At 41.6% G+C, this 20,145-nt stretch overlaps 1 protein-coding gene across 5 annotated transcripts in view; it reads left to right on the top strand.

Annotated features, from left to right (window-relative positions):
• LOC139418684 (dachshund homolog 2-like) overlaps positions 1-1,639 on the top strand; it is a 132,914-nt gene extending 131,275 nt beyond the window's left edge. For 2 of the 5 annotated variants that reach the window (XM_071168327.1, XM_071168324.1), the window contains exon 12: positions 226-1,639. In XM_071168327.1, the coding sequence (XP_071024428.1) occupies positions 226-263 (38 nt within the window). In that variant the 3' untranslated portion in view covers positions 264-1,639. The remainder of the gene's footprint in view (positions 1-225) is intronic. The other 3 variants (XM_071168325.1, XM_071168326.1, XM_071168328.1) reach the window with 3 other exon arrangements.
• Positions 1,640-20,145: the final 18,506 nt, after the last annotated feature.

Raw genomic sequence — 20,145 nt, 5'->3', positions numbered from 1 at the left:
ACAATCTTGTTGGATGCATTTGCGATTGTTTTGGTTGTGTTTTGGGTTATGGCAAAATGTGTAGAATTGCACGAAATTAGCCTTAAAACAGCAACATTTTCTCTCCGCCTTATGGCAAAAGGTGTAGAATAGCTTGAGATTAGCTATAAAATGGCGGTATGACACTGAGTAAATATGGGTGGATGGAGCACTTGATTAACTGATGTTTCTTTGTTTCCGTAACAGAGAACAGACCCTACACCAAGCCTCCAATAATGTACTGAGAGAGACCTCCAACTTCTCTAGACCTGGCCCAGGGCTGTCGCTGCAGGCTTCCCCAGAGACAGAGCCCTTGGCTGGGAGAGGACGAGTGGAGAAGAGGGATGACTGGAGGGAGGAATGGATCCCCAAAACCATCCCCTGAAACTCATGTACAGGACTGCATAGAGGGTGTGGTGGGGCGAGAGGCAACACTGGAGTGCCACTTATTGCTGCCCCATCATCTCACTTCAGCTACTTGTAAAAAAAAATCCCTCTATTTGACTTGTTTTGACTACTTTTGTTCTACCCTCTTTGAGAGAAAAAAGTAAGGACCATTGAAAATAAAACTGTCTTGGATTTCTCTCTACTCCCTGTGAAGCACATACAGAAGCCTATCCTCCTTCTCTATCCTATTTCTCTCCAAGCCCGATTTTCCTCTCGTTATTATTATTATTATGTATTATTATTGCTATTATTATTCTCGTTATTAGTTGTTGATTCCTCCAATGCCCCAATAGCACAAGTCTTGCAGCGCATATATAGGATCATATCTTCCTAAAGCTCAAAAGTCTGAAGGAGGATATGAAATGTCAAATTCAAGACAAAGATGTGCTTCTCTTCTTCTATCCCGTTCATCATCAAGTAAAAGGGACTCAAATGGTTTCTGAATTTCTACGCTTTTCCCCCTCTTTTTTCCGGGGTGGATGGGGGAGGGGGGGGGGTTATTGTTGAAAAATGTCACTACTGTCTGTTGACTTAGAAATGTGTCCGCTCCCTGAACTGCATTGTTCCAGTGTTTATTTTAAGTGTGTTTTTACTCAAAGCTCAGTCTGGATACAAAGAAAGAGATATTGAGTTCTATCCTATAGAGCCCTTCCTCCTGTAAAGGTTTCTCTGTTGCTGTGTTCAGTTCAAAGGTTCTATTGCTGTTATAAATACAGTATTACAGTAACCCCTGTTCTGTTTACCCCCCCCCCCCCCCCCTTCGTTTTTAGACATGTAAAAAAAAAAATGCTTTAGCGTTTGCTATTCTGACGTCGTAATAAAGTGGATACATTTTTAGTGAGAAAAAAAAAACGAAAGTAAAATGAAATACCCCAATGCACATCCGATGCAAGCATGCATGTAGATACGACACTGGTAAAAAGTTACACTTGCTGGTTTAAAAAAGCTGCCAATTTAAATATATTTTTAAAGAATTTTGGGGAATTTCATTATTACCATGATCACAACCAGGCAGCTATCTAAAATTGTTGACCTTGTTTTAATGATAATAGTATCACATCACAGCCTTGCACATAACACAAAAACAATAAAACATACTTCTGGACATCGTGGTCGATTTGTTCGTTTTTTTTGTTGGTTTGGTTTGGTTTTTAGTAATAAAGTTCTAGATTCAGAGGTGTTTTGTTGACGTTTTCTGTGTCCTCTGTTTCACTGCTTGCTGGGGGTCTGTCTGAGGTAGCAATAACACCACACCTCCAAAGAAATGATATTCCCTGCGTGAGTGAGTGCCGCACTAAAGCGTATTTCTTCTAGTGCGTTGAGTGAGAACCTTTTGGGAGGGTGAGGCAAAGAGAGAGCGATGGAGAGCGGCCAGCTATAGTCCCATGGTGTGAGGAGTGAAGGAGCCCTGGGGGAGTCCTGTCGACTTTCCGGCAGAGAGCCTTACTGGAAGGACGAGGAGGAGGGAAGAGGGGGTGCTTTGCACTTCAATTAGAGACAGGTCGTTTGATCTGCTTCTGATTGCCCTTCCTCACTTAAAGCTTTATGTAAAGTAGTCAAAATGCTTAATTAATGATCAGTGATTTCTTTAATGAAAAGACAATTGCTGTAGAGGGCTATTTGATCAGTGGAATTAAAATGGAAAATTTGCATTATTTTCATTATAAAACATAGGATTTGATTAACACTAACAAGGAGAGGGGAATCAAACAAGGAGTTGCGACCTTGACTTGTGGGGCAGGTGCATTTTTTTTCCACGCTCACTCTTTTTCTTCGAGCGTAATCCATAACAGCAGATCCATGTCAATTAAGAATATTGGTCTCTGGGATGAAATATGAGCGGAAACCTGGATCGATGTCACTTAACCTCTCTGCAGAGGAATTGTTTGGACAGATCTTGCCACTGTAGCCCTGAACGATTGCCTGTCATCAATACACGGTGTTGGAACACAGCCTGGTTTCTACTTGCACAAGGCTCTCCTTGGGTTAGCGCTCTACTCCAGTATTGACAAGTGAACCAAAGCTGTTTTCGCATGTTCACCATCTCTCAGATGTCGTTCCTCAGGGTCACCGGCCCGCGTGTGAAGAGATGGTGATGAGGCTGTGACGGAAACACAAACGGGGAGAAATACAAAAGTCTGTTCCCACCTGACATCTTCAAATCAATACAGTAGAAATCAATAATCAAATGCATTGAAATTAGCTGAGATACACGGTGTATGCGCCACAGTTGTCAGCAGCGGCGACTGACGATACGGGAATTGGCAAGCACTCCCCACTTGGTACACCCAGTCATTTCAACATGGACATTTGGGTAATATTTCAGCTTTTATTTACGCATTCAAAAAGACAGCAGAAAAAACAGAAGTTTTTGGAATTCCCAATGTGTTATCACTGCGATTTAAAACCATTTGAAAGCACAACAAAGTTCAAATGGGAACACAATGTCAGATATTCTGCATTTTATACAACAGCTTAATGTGTCATCAGTTTGCTTCATCTAATAGCCGAACCAACTGGCCTGGATTGTGGTTGAGATTACATTAAAAGTACAAAAGTTCATGATTCTGGCAATTGTGAAGATCTCCACAGACCTTTGCATGCTATCGTGAACATCAACACTTTCTATGATTACATAAGAAGACATACATAGGTACAGTACACTCAAAATGTGGCCATGGAAGTGTTTACAGTATTTATTTAACTTTAAAATGTGTAACATAAGTTTGTAAGATAGCCTTAACTGTATTACAAAAGTCATATCGAATTATGTTTGGTTGATAACACAACCAAATATCCACATTTGAAGAAGATCTAATGCTTGGATAGTTTCACCTGAGACACTGGCTTAGTCCTGTTGTTTAACTGTTATTGTTGGTTTAGTTGGAGACGTGAATCCAACATATAAACTGTTAACTTATCGAGATGCTACTAGGCTATGCACTGTATTGCAAAAGTAATGTTGAATTGTGTATGGTTGTCAATGCAACCAAATATCAACTGTTGTCAATGCAACCAAATAAGTACTATTTTGTTTGAAGGAGACATATATTTTGTGCCACTGACTTAGGGCTCTATTCAATCCGTAGCGCAGAAAATCCACTTTAAAGTGCGATTGACAGTTAAAGGCAATGTTCCCGCAGTTGCGGAGACTGCATTCACGGTAAACGATGCATATGTCGGCTAAATCAGAAATGACCTTCACATTTGAACGTGTATCTACGGATTTAAATTAATTTTGATTTGATTAATTCTTTAACTTTGATTTTTTGGGTTGAGATGGAGACCAAACTAAAGCTTGAAACCCTATAGACCTATATGTATTGTCTAATTTAAGTTGAACCCTGGTTTGAATTGTTGATGACTTCACAAATACTACATATACAGTTGAAGTCAGAAGTTTACATACACCTTAGCCAACTACATTTAAACTCAGTTTTTCCACAATTCCTGACATTTAATCCAAGTAAAAATTCCCTGTCTTAGGTCAGTTAGGTTCACCACTTTATTTTAAGAATGTGAAATGTCAGAATAATAGCAGAGAGAATGATTTATTTCAGCTTTTATTTCTTTCATCACATTCCAAGTGGGTCAGAAGTTTACATACACTCAATTAGCATTTGGTTGCATTGCCTTTAAATTGTTTAACTTGGGTCAAATGTTTCGGGTAGCCTTCCACGAGCTTCCCACAAAAAAGTTGGGTGAATTTTGGCCCATTCCTCCTGACCGAGCTGGTGTAACTGAGTCAGGTTTGTAGGCCTCCTTGCTCGCACACGCTTTTTCAGTTCTGCCCACAAATTTTCTATGGGATTGAGGTCAGGGCTTTGTGATGGCCACTTCAATACCTTAACTTTGTTGTTCTTAAGCCATTTTGCCACATCTTTGGAAGTATACTCGGGGTCATTGCCCATTTGAAAGACCCATTTGCCACCAAGCTTTAACTTCCTGACTGATGTCTTGAGATGTTGCTTCAATATATCCACATCATTTTCCTCCTCATGATGACATCTATTTTGTGAAGTGCACCAGTCCCTCCTGCAGCAAAGCATCCCTACAACATGATGCTGCCACCCCCGTGCTTCACAGTTGGCATGGTGTTCTCCGGCTTGCAAGCCCTTTTTCCTCAAAACATAACAATGGTCATTATGGCCAAACAGTTCTATTTTGTTTCATCAGACCAGAGGACATTTCTCCAAAAAGTACGATCTTTGTCCCTATGTGCAATTGCAAACCGTAGTCTGGCTTTTTTATAGCGGTTTTTGAGCAGTGGCTTCTTTCTTGCTGTGCAGTCTTTCAGGTTATTTCGATATAGGACTTGTTTTACTGTTGATATAGATACTTTTGTACCTGTTTCCTCCAGCATCTTCACAAGGTCCTTTGCTGTTGTTCTGGGATTGATTTGCACTTTTCGCATCAAAGTACAATCATCTCTAGGAGACAGAAAGCGTCTCTTTCCTGAGAGGTATGACAACTGCGTGGTCCCATGGTGTTTATACTTGCATACTATTGTTTGTACAGATGAACGTGGTACCTTCAGGCATTTGGAAAATGTTCCCAAGGATGAACCAGACTTGGAGGTCTACAATTTTTTTTCTGTGATCTTGGCTGATTTCTTTAGATTTTCCCATGATGTCAAACAAAGAGGCACTGAGTTTGGAGTTAGGCCTTGAAATACATCCACAGGTACACCTCCAATTGACTCAAATGATGTCCATTAGCCTATCAGCAGCTTCTAAAGCCATGACATCCTTTTCTGGAATTTTCCAAGCTGTTTAAAGGCACAGTCAACTAAATGTATGTAAACTTCTGACCCACTGGAATTGTGATACAGTGAATTATAAGTGAAATAATCTGTCCGTAAACAATTTTTGGAGAAATTACTTGTGTCATGCGGAAAGGAGATGTCCTAACCGACTTGCCAAAACTATAGTTTGTTAACAAGAAATTTGAGGAGTGGTTGAAAAACGAGTTTTAATGACTCCAACCTAAGTGTATGTAAACTTCCGACTTCAACTATCGCCTAAATAGTATCATTTATCATATAGGACTTAGTATGGTTACATTTAATTTGTTAAACCTACCCTTTGGAATGACTTCGATAGCAACAGTGAATCCATTTGGGTATTAAGAGATCTCTCAATAATCATTGTCACAATAGCATATTGGTAGAAGTCATTGACAAATATCTAAGCTGGGCATGGTTAAAACCTTGGATAAGAGACCAAATGGATAACTGTGAATAGATCAACTCTCCAGTAGGAGATGCTACACATCCTATATTTTTTTTATGATAGTGGATATAACGTTAAAGATCTGATGCTGTTTCAAAAGGTACAAATTCAACATATTTTATACAAGGTTTGTGTGTGTTGAAAATTGGTTACCATGATGACATAAACCTGTGGTTGAAATGTCACCTCTAAAACAACAGTGTGTGACTTCTTGCAAATCCAATGTATTTTCTGCATAGCTTCCACGTCACAATACCTTGACAAATTACATTGAAGAAAAATATAAAAGCAACATGCAACAATTTCAAAGATTTTACTGAGTTACAGTTCATATAAGGGAATCAGTCAATTTAAATAAATTAATTAGGCCCTTATCTATGGATTTCACATGACTAGGAATACAGATTTCTCTGTTGGTCACATATACCTTAAAAACAAGGTAGTTCGTGGCTCAGAAAACCAGTCAGTATCTGGTGTGACCACCATTTTCTTCATGCAGCTCAACCTATCTCCTTCACATAGAGTTGATCAGGCTGTTGATCGTGGCCTGTGGAATGTTGTCCCACTTCTCTTCAATAACTGTGCAAAGTTTCTGGATATTGGCGGGAACTGGAACACGCTGTCGTATACGACGATCCAGAGCATCCCAAACATGTTCAATCGGTGGCACGTCTGGTGAGTATGCAGGCCTTGGAAGAACTGGGACATGTTCAGCTTCCAGGAATTGTGTACAGATCCTTGAGACATGGAGCCGTGCACTATCATGCTGAAACATGAGGTGATGGCGGGGGATGAATGGCACGACATTGGGCCTCAGGATCTCGTCACGGTATCTCTGTGCATTCAAATTGCCATAGATAAAATGCAAGTGTGTTCATTGTCCATAGCTTATGCCTGCCCATACCATAACGCCACCGCCACCATGGGACACTCTGTTCACAACGTTGACATCAGCAAAACGCTCGCCCACACGACGCCATACACGCTGTCTGCCATATGCCCGGTTCAGCTGAAACCGGGATTCATCCATGAAGGGCACACTTCTCCAACATGCCAGTGGCCATCAAAGGTGAGCATTTGCCCACAGAACTTTTCGAAGCCAAACTGCAGTCAGGTCAAGACGCTGGTGAGGATGACGAGCACGCAGATTAGCTTCCCTGAGACGATTTCTGACAGAAATTATTTGGTTGTGTAAACCCACAATTTCTTCAGCTGTCCGGGTGGCTGGTCTCAGCCGATCCCGCAGGTGAAGTGGCCAGATGTGGAGGTCCTGGGCTGGTGTGGTTACACGTGGTCTGCGATAGTGAGGCTGATTGTACGAACTGCCAAATTCTCTAAAACAACGTTGGCGGTGGCTTATGGTAGAGAAAGGAACATAAAATTATCTGGCAACAGCTCTGGTGGACATTCCTGCAGTCAGCATGCCAATTGCACAATCCCTTAAAACTTGAGACATCTATGGCATTATGTTGTGTGACAAAACTGCACATTTTAGAGTGGCCTTTTGTGGTCCCCAAAACAAGGTGCATCTGTGTAATGATCATGCTGTTTAATCAGCTTCTTGATATGCCACACGTCAGGTGTATTATCTTAGCAAAGGAGAAATGCTCACTAACTGGGATGTAAACAAATTTGTGCACAAAATGTGAGAGAAATAAGCTTTTGGTGCATATGGAAAATTTCAGGTATCTTTTATTTCACCTCATGAAACATGTGACCAACACTTTACATGTTGCGTTTATATTTTTGTTCAGTGTACATTGAAACAACATTAATTCAACCAGATTGTGCCCAGTGGGTCATATCTACTTTATTGTTGACCAAAATCCCAGCCTTATTGACAAGTTCTGAAATTAGATTGAAATTATGGCAGAGGCAGCATTGGAATTTCAATTTAATTATATAACTTGTCAATCCGTCCTCAAAACAAGATAAAGCATGCGTAAATAATGATCAAGAACATGTTTCGCCTCACTAATTCTCCTCCCATTGGTGCCATGCCTACCCAGTCTCCACCACAAGATAATGGTTCATAGTGGAATGAGAGAGATGGACTTTGGCAAAGGGAAATGGTTTAATTGGATGCATTGGCACATGTTATATCCTCCAACCAGCCAGCGCCACACCACAGCTGTCTCAGCTGTCTCCCTACTGGTCTGGTGTACGGAGGCCTGGGAGGAGGCCTGGGAGACAGAGAAGGGATCAGATGGTCTTCAGTCATTGCTTGGGGAGAAATAAGTCCCATGAGACATCACCATTCAGAGACTATACAACAATTCAGCACAAGTGTCTGTGGCTGGTTTGTGGTGCGATATTTACAGCGGGCAGATTGTTTCCCCACACATATAATGTCATGTGTTCCTTATATTTTCTTCTCACACACAAACCAACAGACATGTACACACACACACACACACACACACACACACACACACACACACACACACACACACACACACACACACACACTATAGACATACAGGTAAAACAATACCAAACCACCCGTTGTTTTTGTCATGCCATTGAAAATATTTTTTAGCACTAAATTGAGGCCATTTAACTTTAAATAAACACAAGCAGATAAAGCTTTGAAAAGCAGCCCACTGAAGGGCCTGTCTACAGGGTGTCTTTGGAACTAATGATTACCTTCAGGCCCCATTAAAAAACAGCCAGTAAATTTCATTACTAGACGGAATAGTGAATAATAGGTGTGTGGGTTTTGAAGAGAAAGCAGTCTAGAAATGTTTCCTCTCTAGTTACCCCCCCACCCCCCATCCCAATAAGTGAGTAGATGAGGTAATGGAGGAACTGTTTACTGTAGTTTGTTTATCCATTTGGAGCAGACAAACATCCCCACGTTAATGATTTACAGATTAGATCTCAACTACAAACGGGAGGGTGACTGCATTATAATAAAGCTGTTGATATAAATGTCTCTTCCACATTAGAGACTGTCAAGATGGTTGGATGGGAATTTGTAAAATAACGACGTGTTTAGGTCATTCCTTTGTGTGTGTGTGTCTTTGCCTGTACATGTTGTGTGTTGAGAACGACTGAATTCAAGTTTCAGTTATGAGAGGTGAGGTCGAGGATGGCAAAGGGCACCTGAAGTGTGCTAATGTTCACTTTATTTTTCTCTCACTTGAACCAGTCCAGGCTATTTTTACTGGGTCGGCCCTCGTATGGGGAACGCCATGTAATGAAGCATGGAGCCAGAATTGGGCTACACCACAGCAGGAAAATGTCAAGTCGCATCCCGCTGCTCTCAGAAGCATGAATCACACACTGTAGGCCTACTATTTCCCAGAGAACACACACGCACACACACCTTTACACACCGAGTTGGAAAAGGGACAGGGGAGAAGAGTTTGACCTTTCTATGCTTTTTTTCTTTTTTTACCTTTGCTTGCAAAAAAAAAAAAGAGATTACACTCCAGACATGGGCCTATGACAGTACATCTACAGTATGTATGATGTTGCCCTCTTGTTTTAGTCTCTGTGTGTGTGTGTGTGTGCGTGCGTGCGTGCACGGGTGCATGTATGAAGTGTCCAAGTAAAATATTTATTTTCGCAAGTTTATGTTGCACATTTTATTCGTGTTCTATAGAGTGTGTACGTGCAGGTGTGTGTACGTGTGTGTAGGTCTCTGTACACCGGAGCGATCTGGGAGCGTGAAGAACGACTTGGCCTGCACTTCTCTGTTATACATTCTCACAAAGAGCTGATATGGCGGGACAGTGGGTTGGAACGGCCCCTGGTTCCCAGTGTGTTGTATGCGGCTGTCACCCTGTGATAAATGACATCATCACCACAAAACCAAACAGCACCAACACTCTCCAACCAGCCTTCCCACCATATTAACACGTGTTTATTCCTGCTCTCCCACTCAGTAGATGGGAATGGTTTGAACAAGCCTGCTGGCCCGGCGGAGATGTCTGCAGGCGATAACGCTCTGGTCAGCAGCTCTGGAGAAGAGAGGGCTTTCCTCTCTCCGCTCTGTTCACTCCTCTAAGGCCTGGCTGGATATCCTGCCTGGAGTGTTTTTACTGGGAGAGAGGCAGCGCTAGACCCTTGAGATTTAGCCAGTGAGGGACTCTTCTTCAGATGGCCAACTATTTAGCTGTCACACCTAAACACCTTGGTTATGGACTACACTTGCTTTCTTGATATCATCAGCATATTGTAGACCTCAGAGTGGGTAACTGATGAGGATTCAACATTGACCACCGGTTCAGGTACATAGCTACTGTAAGTGTGTGTATTCAAAATTATGTTAACCGGTTCACCACATTTTGTCTATCTTTTGTCTCTGTGGACCTTTCCTGCTTTATCTAAACGTCTTTCCAGACATCCTGCAACTTTTTCTTCCAGGCGAGGCTTTTTTGGCAGGAAGTATGATCATTACGAGGAGAGAGCTGTCTGTCTTTCTGTCAGTCTGTCTGTCAGTCAGTTCAGCGGGAGACAGTGACTTTCGCCCTCTGGCATGCACGAGAACCCAAAGATATTTTTTCAAATCGAAACTGATTTGCATGACCGCATCATCAGATGAAATCCCAATCAACATCAGTCGAAATATGGTGTCAAGGAGGACACTAATCCTGCCCAGTCCACACGTTTTTCCAGAACTGATTCAGTCCTGACAATTGACGGATGGTCTTGGTTTGCATTCACTGTGGAGACGAACTGGTTGGTTCGAGAGATTAAACAGTGGACAATAAGGAGATAGCTGACACTTTCACAAGCAAAGCCCACATAGCCTTGCAGTGTTGCCTTCCTCCTCATGTCTATGTATTCAACTCATCACCTATCCACATCGCAGCATTTTTACATTTTTGTATCAATACTGATTAGTGTCCATACCTTTAGGGAGGCTGTGCAAGATCAATTAAAACACCGTTTTTGTTTAAGTTCAATTTATTGCACAGAAGAAAATATATATATATATTTTTTTTTAAGTGTGGTTTGAAGCCGAAGGGCTTATATGAAAACCACACCACAAAAAAAACAATATACAATACATAAGTGCACAAATTAAAAAACGTTTGTTAAAACAGATAACAAAACCTACTAATTATAAATGTATACATGAATTGATCAGCAATCACAAAAATACATATATTTGTTTTGTTTAAATGTGTGTGTGAGAGTTAGTCCATATGGAGGAGATTACTTAGTAGTTTGGTTCATCAGGCTGAGCCCCAGTCTTCGCTTGAAGTTATTGAGGGATGATGATGAAATAGGACCACTTGGATCATGCATTGGAATACATGGGCTCCTATTTGATCAGTGGTGGAATTGCAGTCTGTCCCTACTTAGTGAGGGAGCTACATGGGGAAGCAGCTTGACGGTGGGTCCCACTCTGGATGTGGAATGGGGGTTGGCGTCTGCACATATGTCTCCCCGACAACCCAGCATTGTGCTTTCCCCCCCATCTGCTGATGCTGTGTGTCTGGCAGACTTCATCTATTATTGATCAGCTCCTGAAGAGGCTGCTTGCCCAGTGGAACAGGTCCCAACTAGAATGGCCACAGAGGCCCATGTCCGCTCCTCATCCCAGCTATTGGAACTCTCCCTCGCCTCCTCCTTACTCATCGCTCATTGAGACTCAGTTTGCAGGACCAAGAGAGAGCGGCCATCAACTACAATGAGTACAATACAGAGGAGACAACCTAATATGGACCACCTAACCACAACCTCCCTCTCTCTCCCTCTTCCTCCGTCCCCTCAGAGTCGAATGGAAGGAGAACAGGGGTATGAGCAAGGTTCTGATCTCATTGCTCTGTCCTGTGATCTCGGAGATGAAAACATGCAATGGCATGTCCACAGAACATACAGAAGTCAATGAGTGATGAGTAAACAGCATGTGGGGGTGGGAACCCCCATAATTAGCGGGTGGCATATGCCAGGGCTGTCAGGCAGTGTTTCAGCAGCGCATTAACGCCTATCTGCCATCTGTCCCTGAGGAGCGGTGGACAGCGTCTGCCCCGCCCGGCCGTCGCCCCCACCACAACTTGGCTGAGGACGCCTCCAGGTCCCCTAACTATGATGAGCTGTACAGTTCAAATATTACTTGTTTAACGCCAAGGGACTTTAGAAACGAACAAAGATGTTCCCAAATCATTTCCCATACTCTGCTTTGCACCGTTGATCTGCCGTAAGGTCTATCAGACCGGAAGGTGATGCTTTCTCACCCCAGTTCATCTACATTTGGGGTTTTACGAAACAACAAAATGATAAGAAACAATATGGTTCCTTGATAATAGTTCTGGAGCCATGTATTTGGCTTGCTAATGACACAGACAACGCATTAGCCCACCGTCACATTTCCATGAACTCCACTCCACCTTCCCGATCGACTCCAACGCAGGACTGTTTCCAAAGACTTTCCCGCCCTCAAACTAATCATGGAAAATGCATTAAGAGCTCTCAAGCAGCTTTCTCACGAGATGTATAAAAATACACGTTACAGAGACGGGGGAGGAGGACGATGCTGAGCGCACTGATTTGGCCCAAGAACACTTCCTCTCCGGAGGCACACGAGATGATTTCATGTGCAGCCATTCCAAATATATAAAAATATATTTGGAGAGAAGGCTATTTGAAGGGGGGGAAAATCTTCAGTCAACAACGTGATGTCTGAGAGAAGGACATGTGACAGCTGTCCCTTGAGAGTACCAGCAGCAAAGTAGCAGGGGACAGTTTGTGTTCTGTCCAAGGTAACGCCACTACTACTAATATCCGCATCATACTCTCACCTTTCTCATACGGGCCATGAGTATGGAAGGATGATGATGGTTGAATGGCACATCCACCTCTATTTCTGATTCTTGGGCGATATTACAACTTGGAAGATATTACAACTCAGTCATCATCTTTGTGACCGGTGCTCAAGAAAACAGGCAGGGCACCCAATGCAATGACATGTTATCTTTAGGGCCATTTGAGGAGGTGTACATATTCCAGGCTATTGTTCTTGGATTCTCAGTTTCTGCTTTGACTACGTCCACACCATCCGTTTGACTGGAATATGGGAGTGGATGGGGTGGGGCTTTCCAAAACAAGCGTTTGATGACAAAACGAGGAGCAGACGCTGTGCCTCCAATAAGTGCCTCTGTCTCCTATTTTTAGCACGGTGCCAAACCCATGACAAAATATTGTCCTTAGTTTATTCAGATGACTTCCTTCTTCTAGATAACAGAAGAAGGAAGTGGATTTAAAAGGGCATGCCAGGAGTACAAAGAAGTGTCTCAGATGTAAGTTTTAGCGTTATACATGATCATAAGTCAAAAAGCAGGGATTTGACATATTCTGTCCCTGTTGGAGAGTGGGAACCAAGGTGAGTCTATTTTCATCACAGGAGGTTGGTGGCACCTTAATTGGGGAGGACGGGCTCATAGTAATGGCTGGAATGGAATCAATGGAATGGTATCGAACTCATAAAACATCTGGTTTTCATGTGTTTGATACCATTCTCTCGGAGGACCTGAGCCCTAGGACCATGCCTCAGGACTACCTGGTATGATGACTCCTTGTTGTCCCCAGTCCACCTGGCCGTGCTGCTGCTCCAGTTTCAACTGTTCTGCCTGCGGCTATGGAACCCTGACCTGTTCACTGTGATTACTATTATTTGACCATGCTGGTCATTTATGAACATTTGAACATCTTAGCCATATTCTGTTATAATCTCCACCCGGCACAGCCAGAAGAGGACTGGCCACCCCTCATAGCCTGGTTCCTCTCTAGGTTTCTTCCTAGGTTTTGGCCTTTCTAGGGAGTTTTTCCTAGCCAACGTGCTTCAACACCTGCATTGCTTGCGGTTTGGGGTTTTAGCCTGGGTTTCTGTACAGCACTTTGAGATATCAGCTGATGTACGACGGGCTATATAAATACATTTGATTAGATTTTTGGGATTTGATTCCATTGACTCCATTCCAGCCATTATTATGAGCCCGTCCTCCCCTCAGCAGCCTCTATAGTAGAGCTGAACCACAGAAGTCCAAGTGTAGCCAGTAAGTAAAGGAACGGAGTGCTAAACTACACTGCATGAGCGTTTAACAGGGAATAATTTGGCAGGTTTCTTGACGAGAGTGCCCCTTGTGATCTTGTTTAGCTTTTTCTTCTTTTTTTATCATCAGACTAATTAAGATTTAGTGAGGTGCGCTGAGGATTAATAACCTACAACAGGGCAGTAAAACTCAAAACAATCCTGCCGCTTTCAAGACAGTCAGCAGTGGTGCACCTTTGAAGTGCCATTTTACTGTACACATTCCCTTAACAAGACTCTGTAGTAAACCACGTGGAGAGAGCTTTTTTTTTCTCAGCCTTTTGAAGTGGATGTGAGCAAATGGTGTCTGGCCAGTTCTGGAGACAATCCGTAGCTATGAACATTTTGTTTATACAGCCAGAATCATTTACTCTCCATAAACAACACAACAACAACAATAACAGAGGAGTCGCTAGGCAGGGCCAACGAACTGGAGTTTATTTTGCCATTGCCTTCACCTGTAGGCTACACTATTGTCCTATAGGACAGTGCCAGCACAAGTGGCAAATCCAGGAAGTAAAACAACACATGTTGTTCTACTTTTCTTTCCTTTCGATAAAGGCTCTCATGAAAAAAATGAATATTCCAACTTTATCAACCAGCTCAATCATTTTAGGGGAAATGACACCAACAAAGGGAGATGTTAATTTTGCTCGGCGACCACTAAATATCTGCAAAGGTCATCCATTAATAATGGGATAGGACTGTGGGGCACATGCCTGTCCCAGGCCCAACAATATATTACACCATGTCTCACTGACCTGCTCCTTTGTTATCTCTGCTAATTACCCACGATGCCCTGCTCTCCACAGCCTACTCCACAGGCTCTGGCTTAGCTCTGGAAATGCTGACATCCTCACCATGCTGATCTTCCTCTTGAGTGGATATAGAACACGTACATTTGTGTTTTCATTATATGTACAGTATATTACCTGTATTTTCTGTGTAATAATGTCTTTCAACATTGTCAACACCATCTGCTTGCATAGTACAATGGTTATTTTATGTAGGGCAAGTGCAACGTGTATTTTAAATGAAAATGAATGCAATGTGAAACACATGATGAAGTCCTTGTTTTCTTTTCATCTCAGAACAAATGTGAATGTATCTTTTTACGGTACTATTGAAGCTTGCATCTCTATGTCTGTCTATGTCACACTTCTTTCTCTAAAATCAAAGTGGCTTCAGTTTAATTGTTCATTTCTCTGGCCTTAGTGCTTCAGCTCATTCCTTTTGTACATGGGCAATTCCACGGAAATAGAATGATGTTGAGACTCAGATTTTTCACTTTAAAATGTATATGTCAAACGGAAAACAATGATTGCGAAGTCAAACACACCATACAACTCTATGCACAAGGACAACTTTTAACAATTTCCACTGAACATTTTACAAAAACACAGTTACTTGAAGAACAGTGCGGATGCAACGTTTGGTAACAGAATGACGGCAGCAACAGCACGAACCATCATTCTGTTACCAAACTTTGCACTGCACTGTTCTTCAAGTAAATTTATCTTAGTAACATTTTCTGTGGAAATTGTTAAAAGTAGTCCTTGTTTAACTTTGCAATCATTGGTTGTTGTTCGACATACATTTAAAGTGAAAAGTCTAAGAATCATTCAGTGGCTGTGTAAATACCAATACAATTCTGTTAAACCACACGTTTGTAAAGGGAGAACGCAACTGGCATCTGTTAAAAAATTCACTAGCCAGAAAGGGAACGTGTCTGTTCAGCAAAGAGTTGGGGACCGGATAAAAGCAATATGAACACATGTCACCAGTGCACATTGAAAGGCTGCTAAATTGTGTTGGCAATGATGAATTTGCCTTAAATAAGTTTTGTACAGTCTGTGAGAAAATGCCAAGCGAACAACATTTCCCGAAATGGACAAACATGGATACTGCAAGTTAGAGCTATTATTGTAAAAAAGAATGAACACATTGAGTGTGATATAAATACAGAACACTCAGTGGGTATGTGTATGAGAAGACAGAGAGAGGGAGGGGATAGCTGTGAGAATGTCAGCTCGGTGAACTGTGCCTGGGATTATAGTGTGTGTGTGTGTGTGTGTGTGTGTGTGTGTGTGTGTGTGTGTGTGTGTGTGTGTGTGTGTGTGTGTGTGTGTGTGTGTGTGTGTGTGTGTGTGTGTGTGTGCTTGTGGATGTGAATAATTCAAAAAAAGCTAGCTAAAAACATCCTTTTGTTTTGTCAAGAATGTATTTTTAATATATGTACAATTTATTCTCTTCACTGCCTTGTGACACCATCTAAAACCAACAAACCGGCACACTCGGTGCCACCCCCAGAACTATGCATGCGTGGGAAAACCTGTTTGAAAAAGTTTTTTAAAAACTTCCTGCCGTACTTCACCGAATGTGAATATTTCATGCTGATTAAAACTGCCCATCAAAAACCGAGTGTTCTTTTTATGACACACTTTTTTTCTTTCAGCAATATTCCCCTTTTATTTTATGCAATGAAAACTATTTCAAATACAATACAACCCCTCACTGTCATTTTATTTACTTCTGAGAAGGAAATAAAGGTTTTCACTTTGGCTAAGAGATGTTTGTTCTCTAAATTATTAATTCCCCTCCATTGGAGAGCATGGAGTGGTTCTAGTGTGTCTGATGTCAAAAGGGGAAATAAACGCAGAGTGCTTGAAAGACCACTGTCTAGAGTGATTCTGAGCAGAGAGAGTGTTGGATTGCCGGTCAGGCTGCGCTCTCTCCACAGCACCCTTTAGGCTCAAGTCAACCAGCATACATCACTGTGGTTCAATTAGGCCTATCATATCCAATAGAATCATTTGTGTAACAATCTCACATATCACCTGTAAAATTCACTCTGAGTTTCTATAGGAATACGAGACCTCTGGACTGAGAATAGGAGCACTACTGAACGTCCATGCTCTGCCTACAGGATAAGTTCAAATATTGTCATTGTCAGGGATCAATGATCAGACACGGGGCAATGCTGCAGTGATTTTGAGGTGTTTCTTTTTCACTGTGGGAGATGCACTGCCTATATAGCCAAGAGACGTTCATTCCTTCAAATCAAGTGTGCTCAATTTATTTTTTCCTTTTACAGGCGGTATATGTTTAACAAGGTTGGAGTGTAGGCCTACCAGCCTAAAATGTATACTATAATTAAAGATAAACTAGAAAAACTATATTGCGACTAAAGACAACTTAATGATGTATCTTAATGATGTATCTTCAAATACTCTCCTTCCTATTTTAAACAGTGTACTTTCCTGTAGGCCTATTCAATAAAGGGAGCTGTTGACTGAGAGAAAAAGATGGGCGGTTGCCAAACATTTTTTAGATGGCTTGTTGTACGGAGGCAATCTGAAGATTAAAAACATCTCTTGAATTACAATGAAACGCCACAAAATAAAATTAATGCAGTATTTTCATTAAAAGAATTGAGTCTTGGAGTGTTTCACTATCCATTAGATAAGGGGGTAGGGGAACACGAGAAAGTACCATGATGCTTGTGTCGGGTACGGCTTTTAGGCAAATACACAGCATCACACCGCGGCCCCGTGCAATTCAATCACACTTCCCTCGCCGAGGGGATGGTGAAGCTGCATACCAATGTGGGAATCTGGGGAAAAGTGTTGGAGCTGCCGAAAGAATAATTCAGTTATCCAACTAATATGCTACAATTGACTTGAGTTCACAAATACAGTAAGATTAATGTAATCTGTAAGTTTGCCACAGGAAAAAGAAACAACCGTATAATGTAGACCTATTTTATGGAAGATTCTACGCTAAATTTTTATATAGGCTACAGTTCAGGATAGAATTTTGGGAATATTGCAACTTCAATTTGGATTTTATTTTGTTGTCAAAGTGAGCTACTTTTCAAAGGGCACAGGAAGCAGATCAAATCAAATCGTATTTGTCACATGCGCCGAATACAACAGGTGTCACCTTACAGTGAAATGCTTACTTACAAGCACTTAACCAACAAAGCAGTTTTAAGAAAAATACCTTTAAAAAAAAAGTTATACAAGTTACAAATAATTAAAGGGCAGCAGTAAAATAACAACAGTGAGAGGGATATACTGAGATAATAACAGAAAGGGGGAGGGGGGAAATGCAAATAGTCTGGGTAGCCATTTGATTAGATGTTCAGGAGTCTTATGGCTTGGCAGTAGCTGTTTAGAAGTCTCTTGGACCTAGACTTGGCGCTCCGGTACCGCTTGCCGTGCGGTAACAGAGAGAACAGTCTATGACTAAGGTGGCCGGAGTCTTTGAAACTTTTTAGGACCTTCCTCTGACACCACCTAGCATAGACGTCCTGGTTGGCAGGAAGCATGGCCCCGGTGATGTACTGGGTCGTACCCCTCCCAACTTCTCCAAAACTAACAGTGCACAACTCAATGAGGGCGATGAAACAACGGAGCCCCATTCCTTTCCAATGGATGAAAGTGAAGTGGATGGAGAGACCATTGGGCGATGAGAGCATGAACGAGGGAGCAGAACAGGGTGGGACCAAAGTTGGGGAAAGCGGAACTTTATTCAAATCCCCTATTTGCGACGCTATTGACCAATGGAAGCTCACTATAGCTTCCATCCCCTACTGGATTGGCTGTTGATACCTAGCACTACCTACCTAGCCTGCTTGCTAGCACTCACGAGGGTGAAGCTAGCGTGGCTATCCGAATGATCGTCTTACACGGAAATGCACTGGAAGGCTGCTGTTCACCTAAAGTATATCAGAAACACAGTTGCATCTGAAATGCTTTGATTTGAAACGTCTTCAATAGAGAACAGCCGGCCCCATTAACATAGTCTACGATTAAGTAGTTTTAATAAATACAGTCACAAGCACCTCTCATTGCAGTACCAGATAAAGGGCTGGAAAAAGCTTTAATTTGTGAATGGGTTTTAATCAACCTCTTTCAGATGGTAAAATATTTTCTCTTTATTATATTTACCAAGTATGCATACTATGTGCACAAGGGAACCAAACCATCTTGATACTCCTACAATTGAATTCACAAACAAACCATTTAACCTCATAATCAGACTGATTAAGCCTTTTACCTCGACATCAAAGCATGAGTTTTAATTAAGCCAAAATAATTATTTGATAAAAGGAAACGCACCGGTCTATACCACAGTTTAACTGTACTTCATCATGAGATACATTTTTTTTTATGAATATGAAGCGCTATAGGCTATATTCAAATAGAACGGCTCAATATTGAAGTCATAAAAAATAAGGGGCATAAGTTTTATTGAGCTTTTTTTCCCTCCCTCATTTTCTTTTCTCTTTCAATTTGAGCACCTTGTTGCCAGATGTTCATTATCATGGCACAGAAGAAGAAGAAAAAAGATTAGGCAATTCACTCTCAACAAGGCCTGTTTTTTTGGAATCGAGAGACGGATGTATGCATAGCCCAATGCCTAACCTAATGCTTAATAAGAGACCACGTTTATGAAAGAAATACGTCGTGGAAGTACAGAAAACTACCATTAAGCCAACTTCTTGGAACACATGCTCCTTTGACCAGTAGGCTAGGCTACAAGATTTGTATTATTAGTGTCCTCACAGTTGTTGCTTTTTTTGTGTGCTTTTTTTTTTGGGGGGGGGGGGGGGGGCAATAGGCCTACATTGTGTATAATTAGGGCTATACACACACAAATGTAAAACATACTTACGTTGTACATTTAGATGAGGTTTTCACTGGATTTGAGTAACAATTGATTTCTGGGTTACATTTTTACGAGTGCAAAATGTTGCACCTTTCTCAAAATAACCGTATGGCGTTCCCTAAGAAAAAAAACGGACGAGCCCGCGAAAAGGATGCTGAACCCTCACGAGACGCACTTCGAGGTTGTCTTGAGCTTTCCCGCCACCGTGTGGAAATTTCAAGCAACTACCACATATTATTATTCTAATCTTCACGGTCTCTTTCTAATAACATATTATTTAACACAAACTTACAAAAAGCGCTACTTCAACTCAAAATAAAACATATTGACAGTGATTCTAATGTTCTGTTAAATGAACATCAAACTATATTTACTGGCGACACAATCTTCACACAGCAATCCACTATGCTTTGGATGGACCCAATGACCCAGCAAAAACAAAACTGTCACAGACTGGCCACGGCAGACATTTAAAAAGTGATGATTTTTTATGAAAGTTCAAACATAATGTATATCCAAAGTATTTTGGTTTTGATAAAAGGGAGCCATGTTCTAAAAAAATCACTTGCGCAAAACAGGATTTAGGCCTGAACATTTTTAAGCTGAATTTATGTGTATGGAGGCCACATAAAGTTTGTGAGGTATTCAGAAGTTGCAGTTCAAAGGACTGTACAAAACACAATATTTTGCCTTTCATTCTCATCAGCTTGTTGCCTTTAATTAGCTAGCAGT

Source organism: Oncorhynchus clarkii, chromosome 10 (assembly GCF_045791955.1).
Source record: "Oncorhynchus clarkii lewisi isolate Uvic-CL-2024 chromosome 10, UVic_Ocla_1.0, whole genome shotgun sequence".
Classification (NCBI taxonomy): Eukaryota; Metazoa; Chordata; class Actinopteri; order Salmoniformes; family Salmonidae; genus Oncorhynchus; species Oncorhynchus clarkii.
This window is presented reverse-complemented; position numbering and strand designations above follow the sequence as displayed.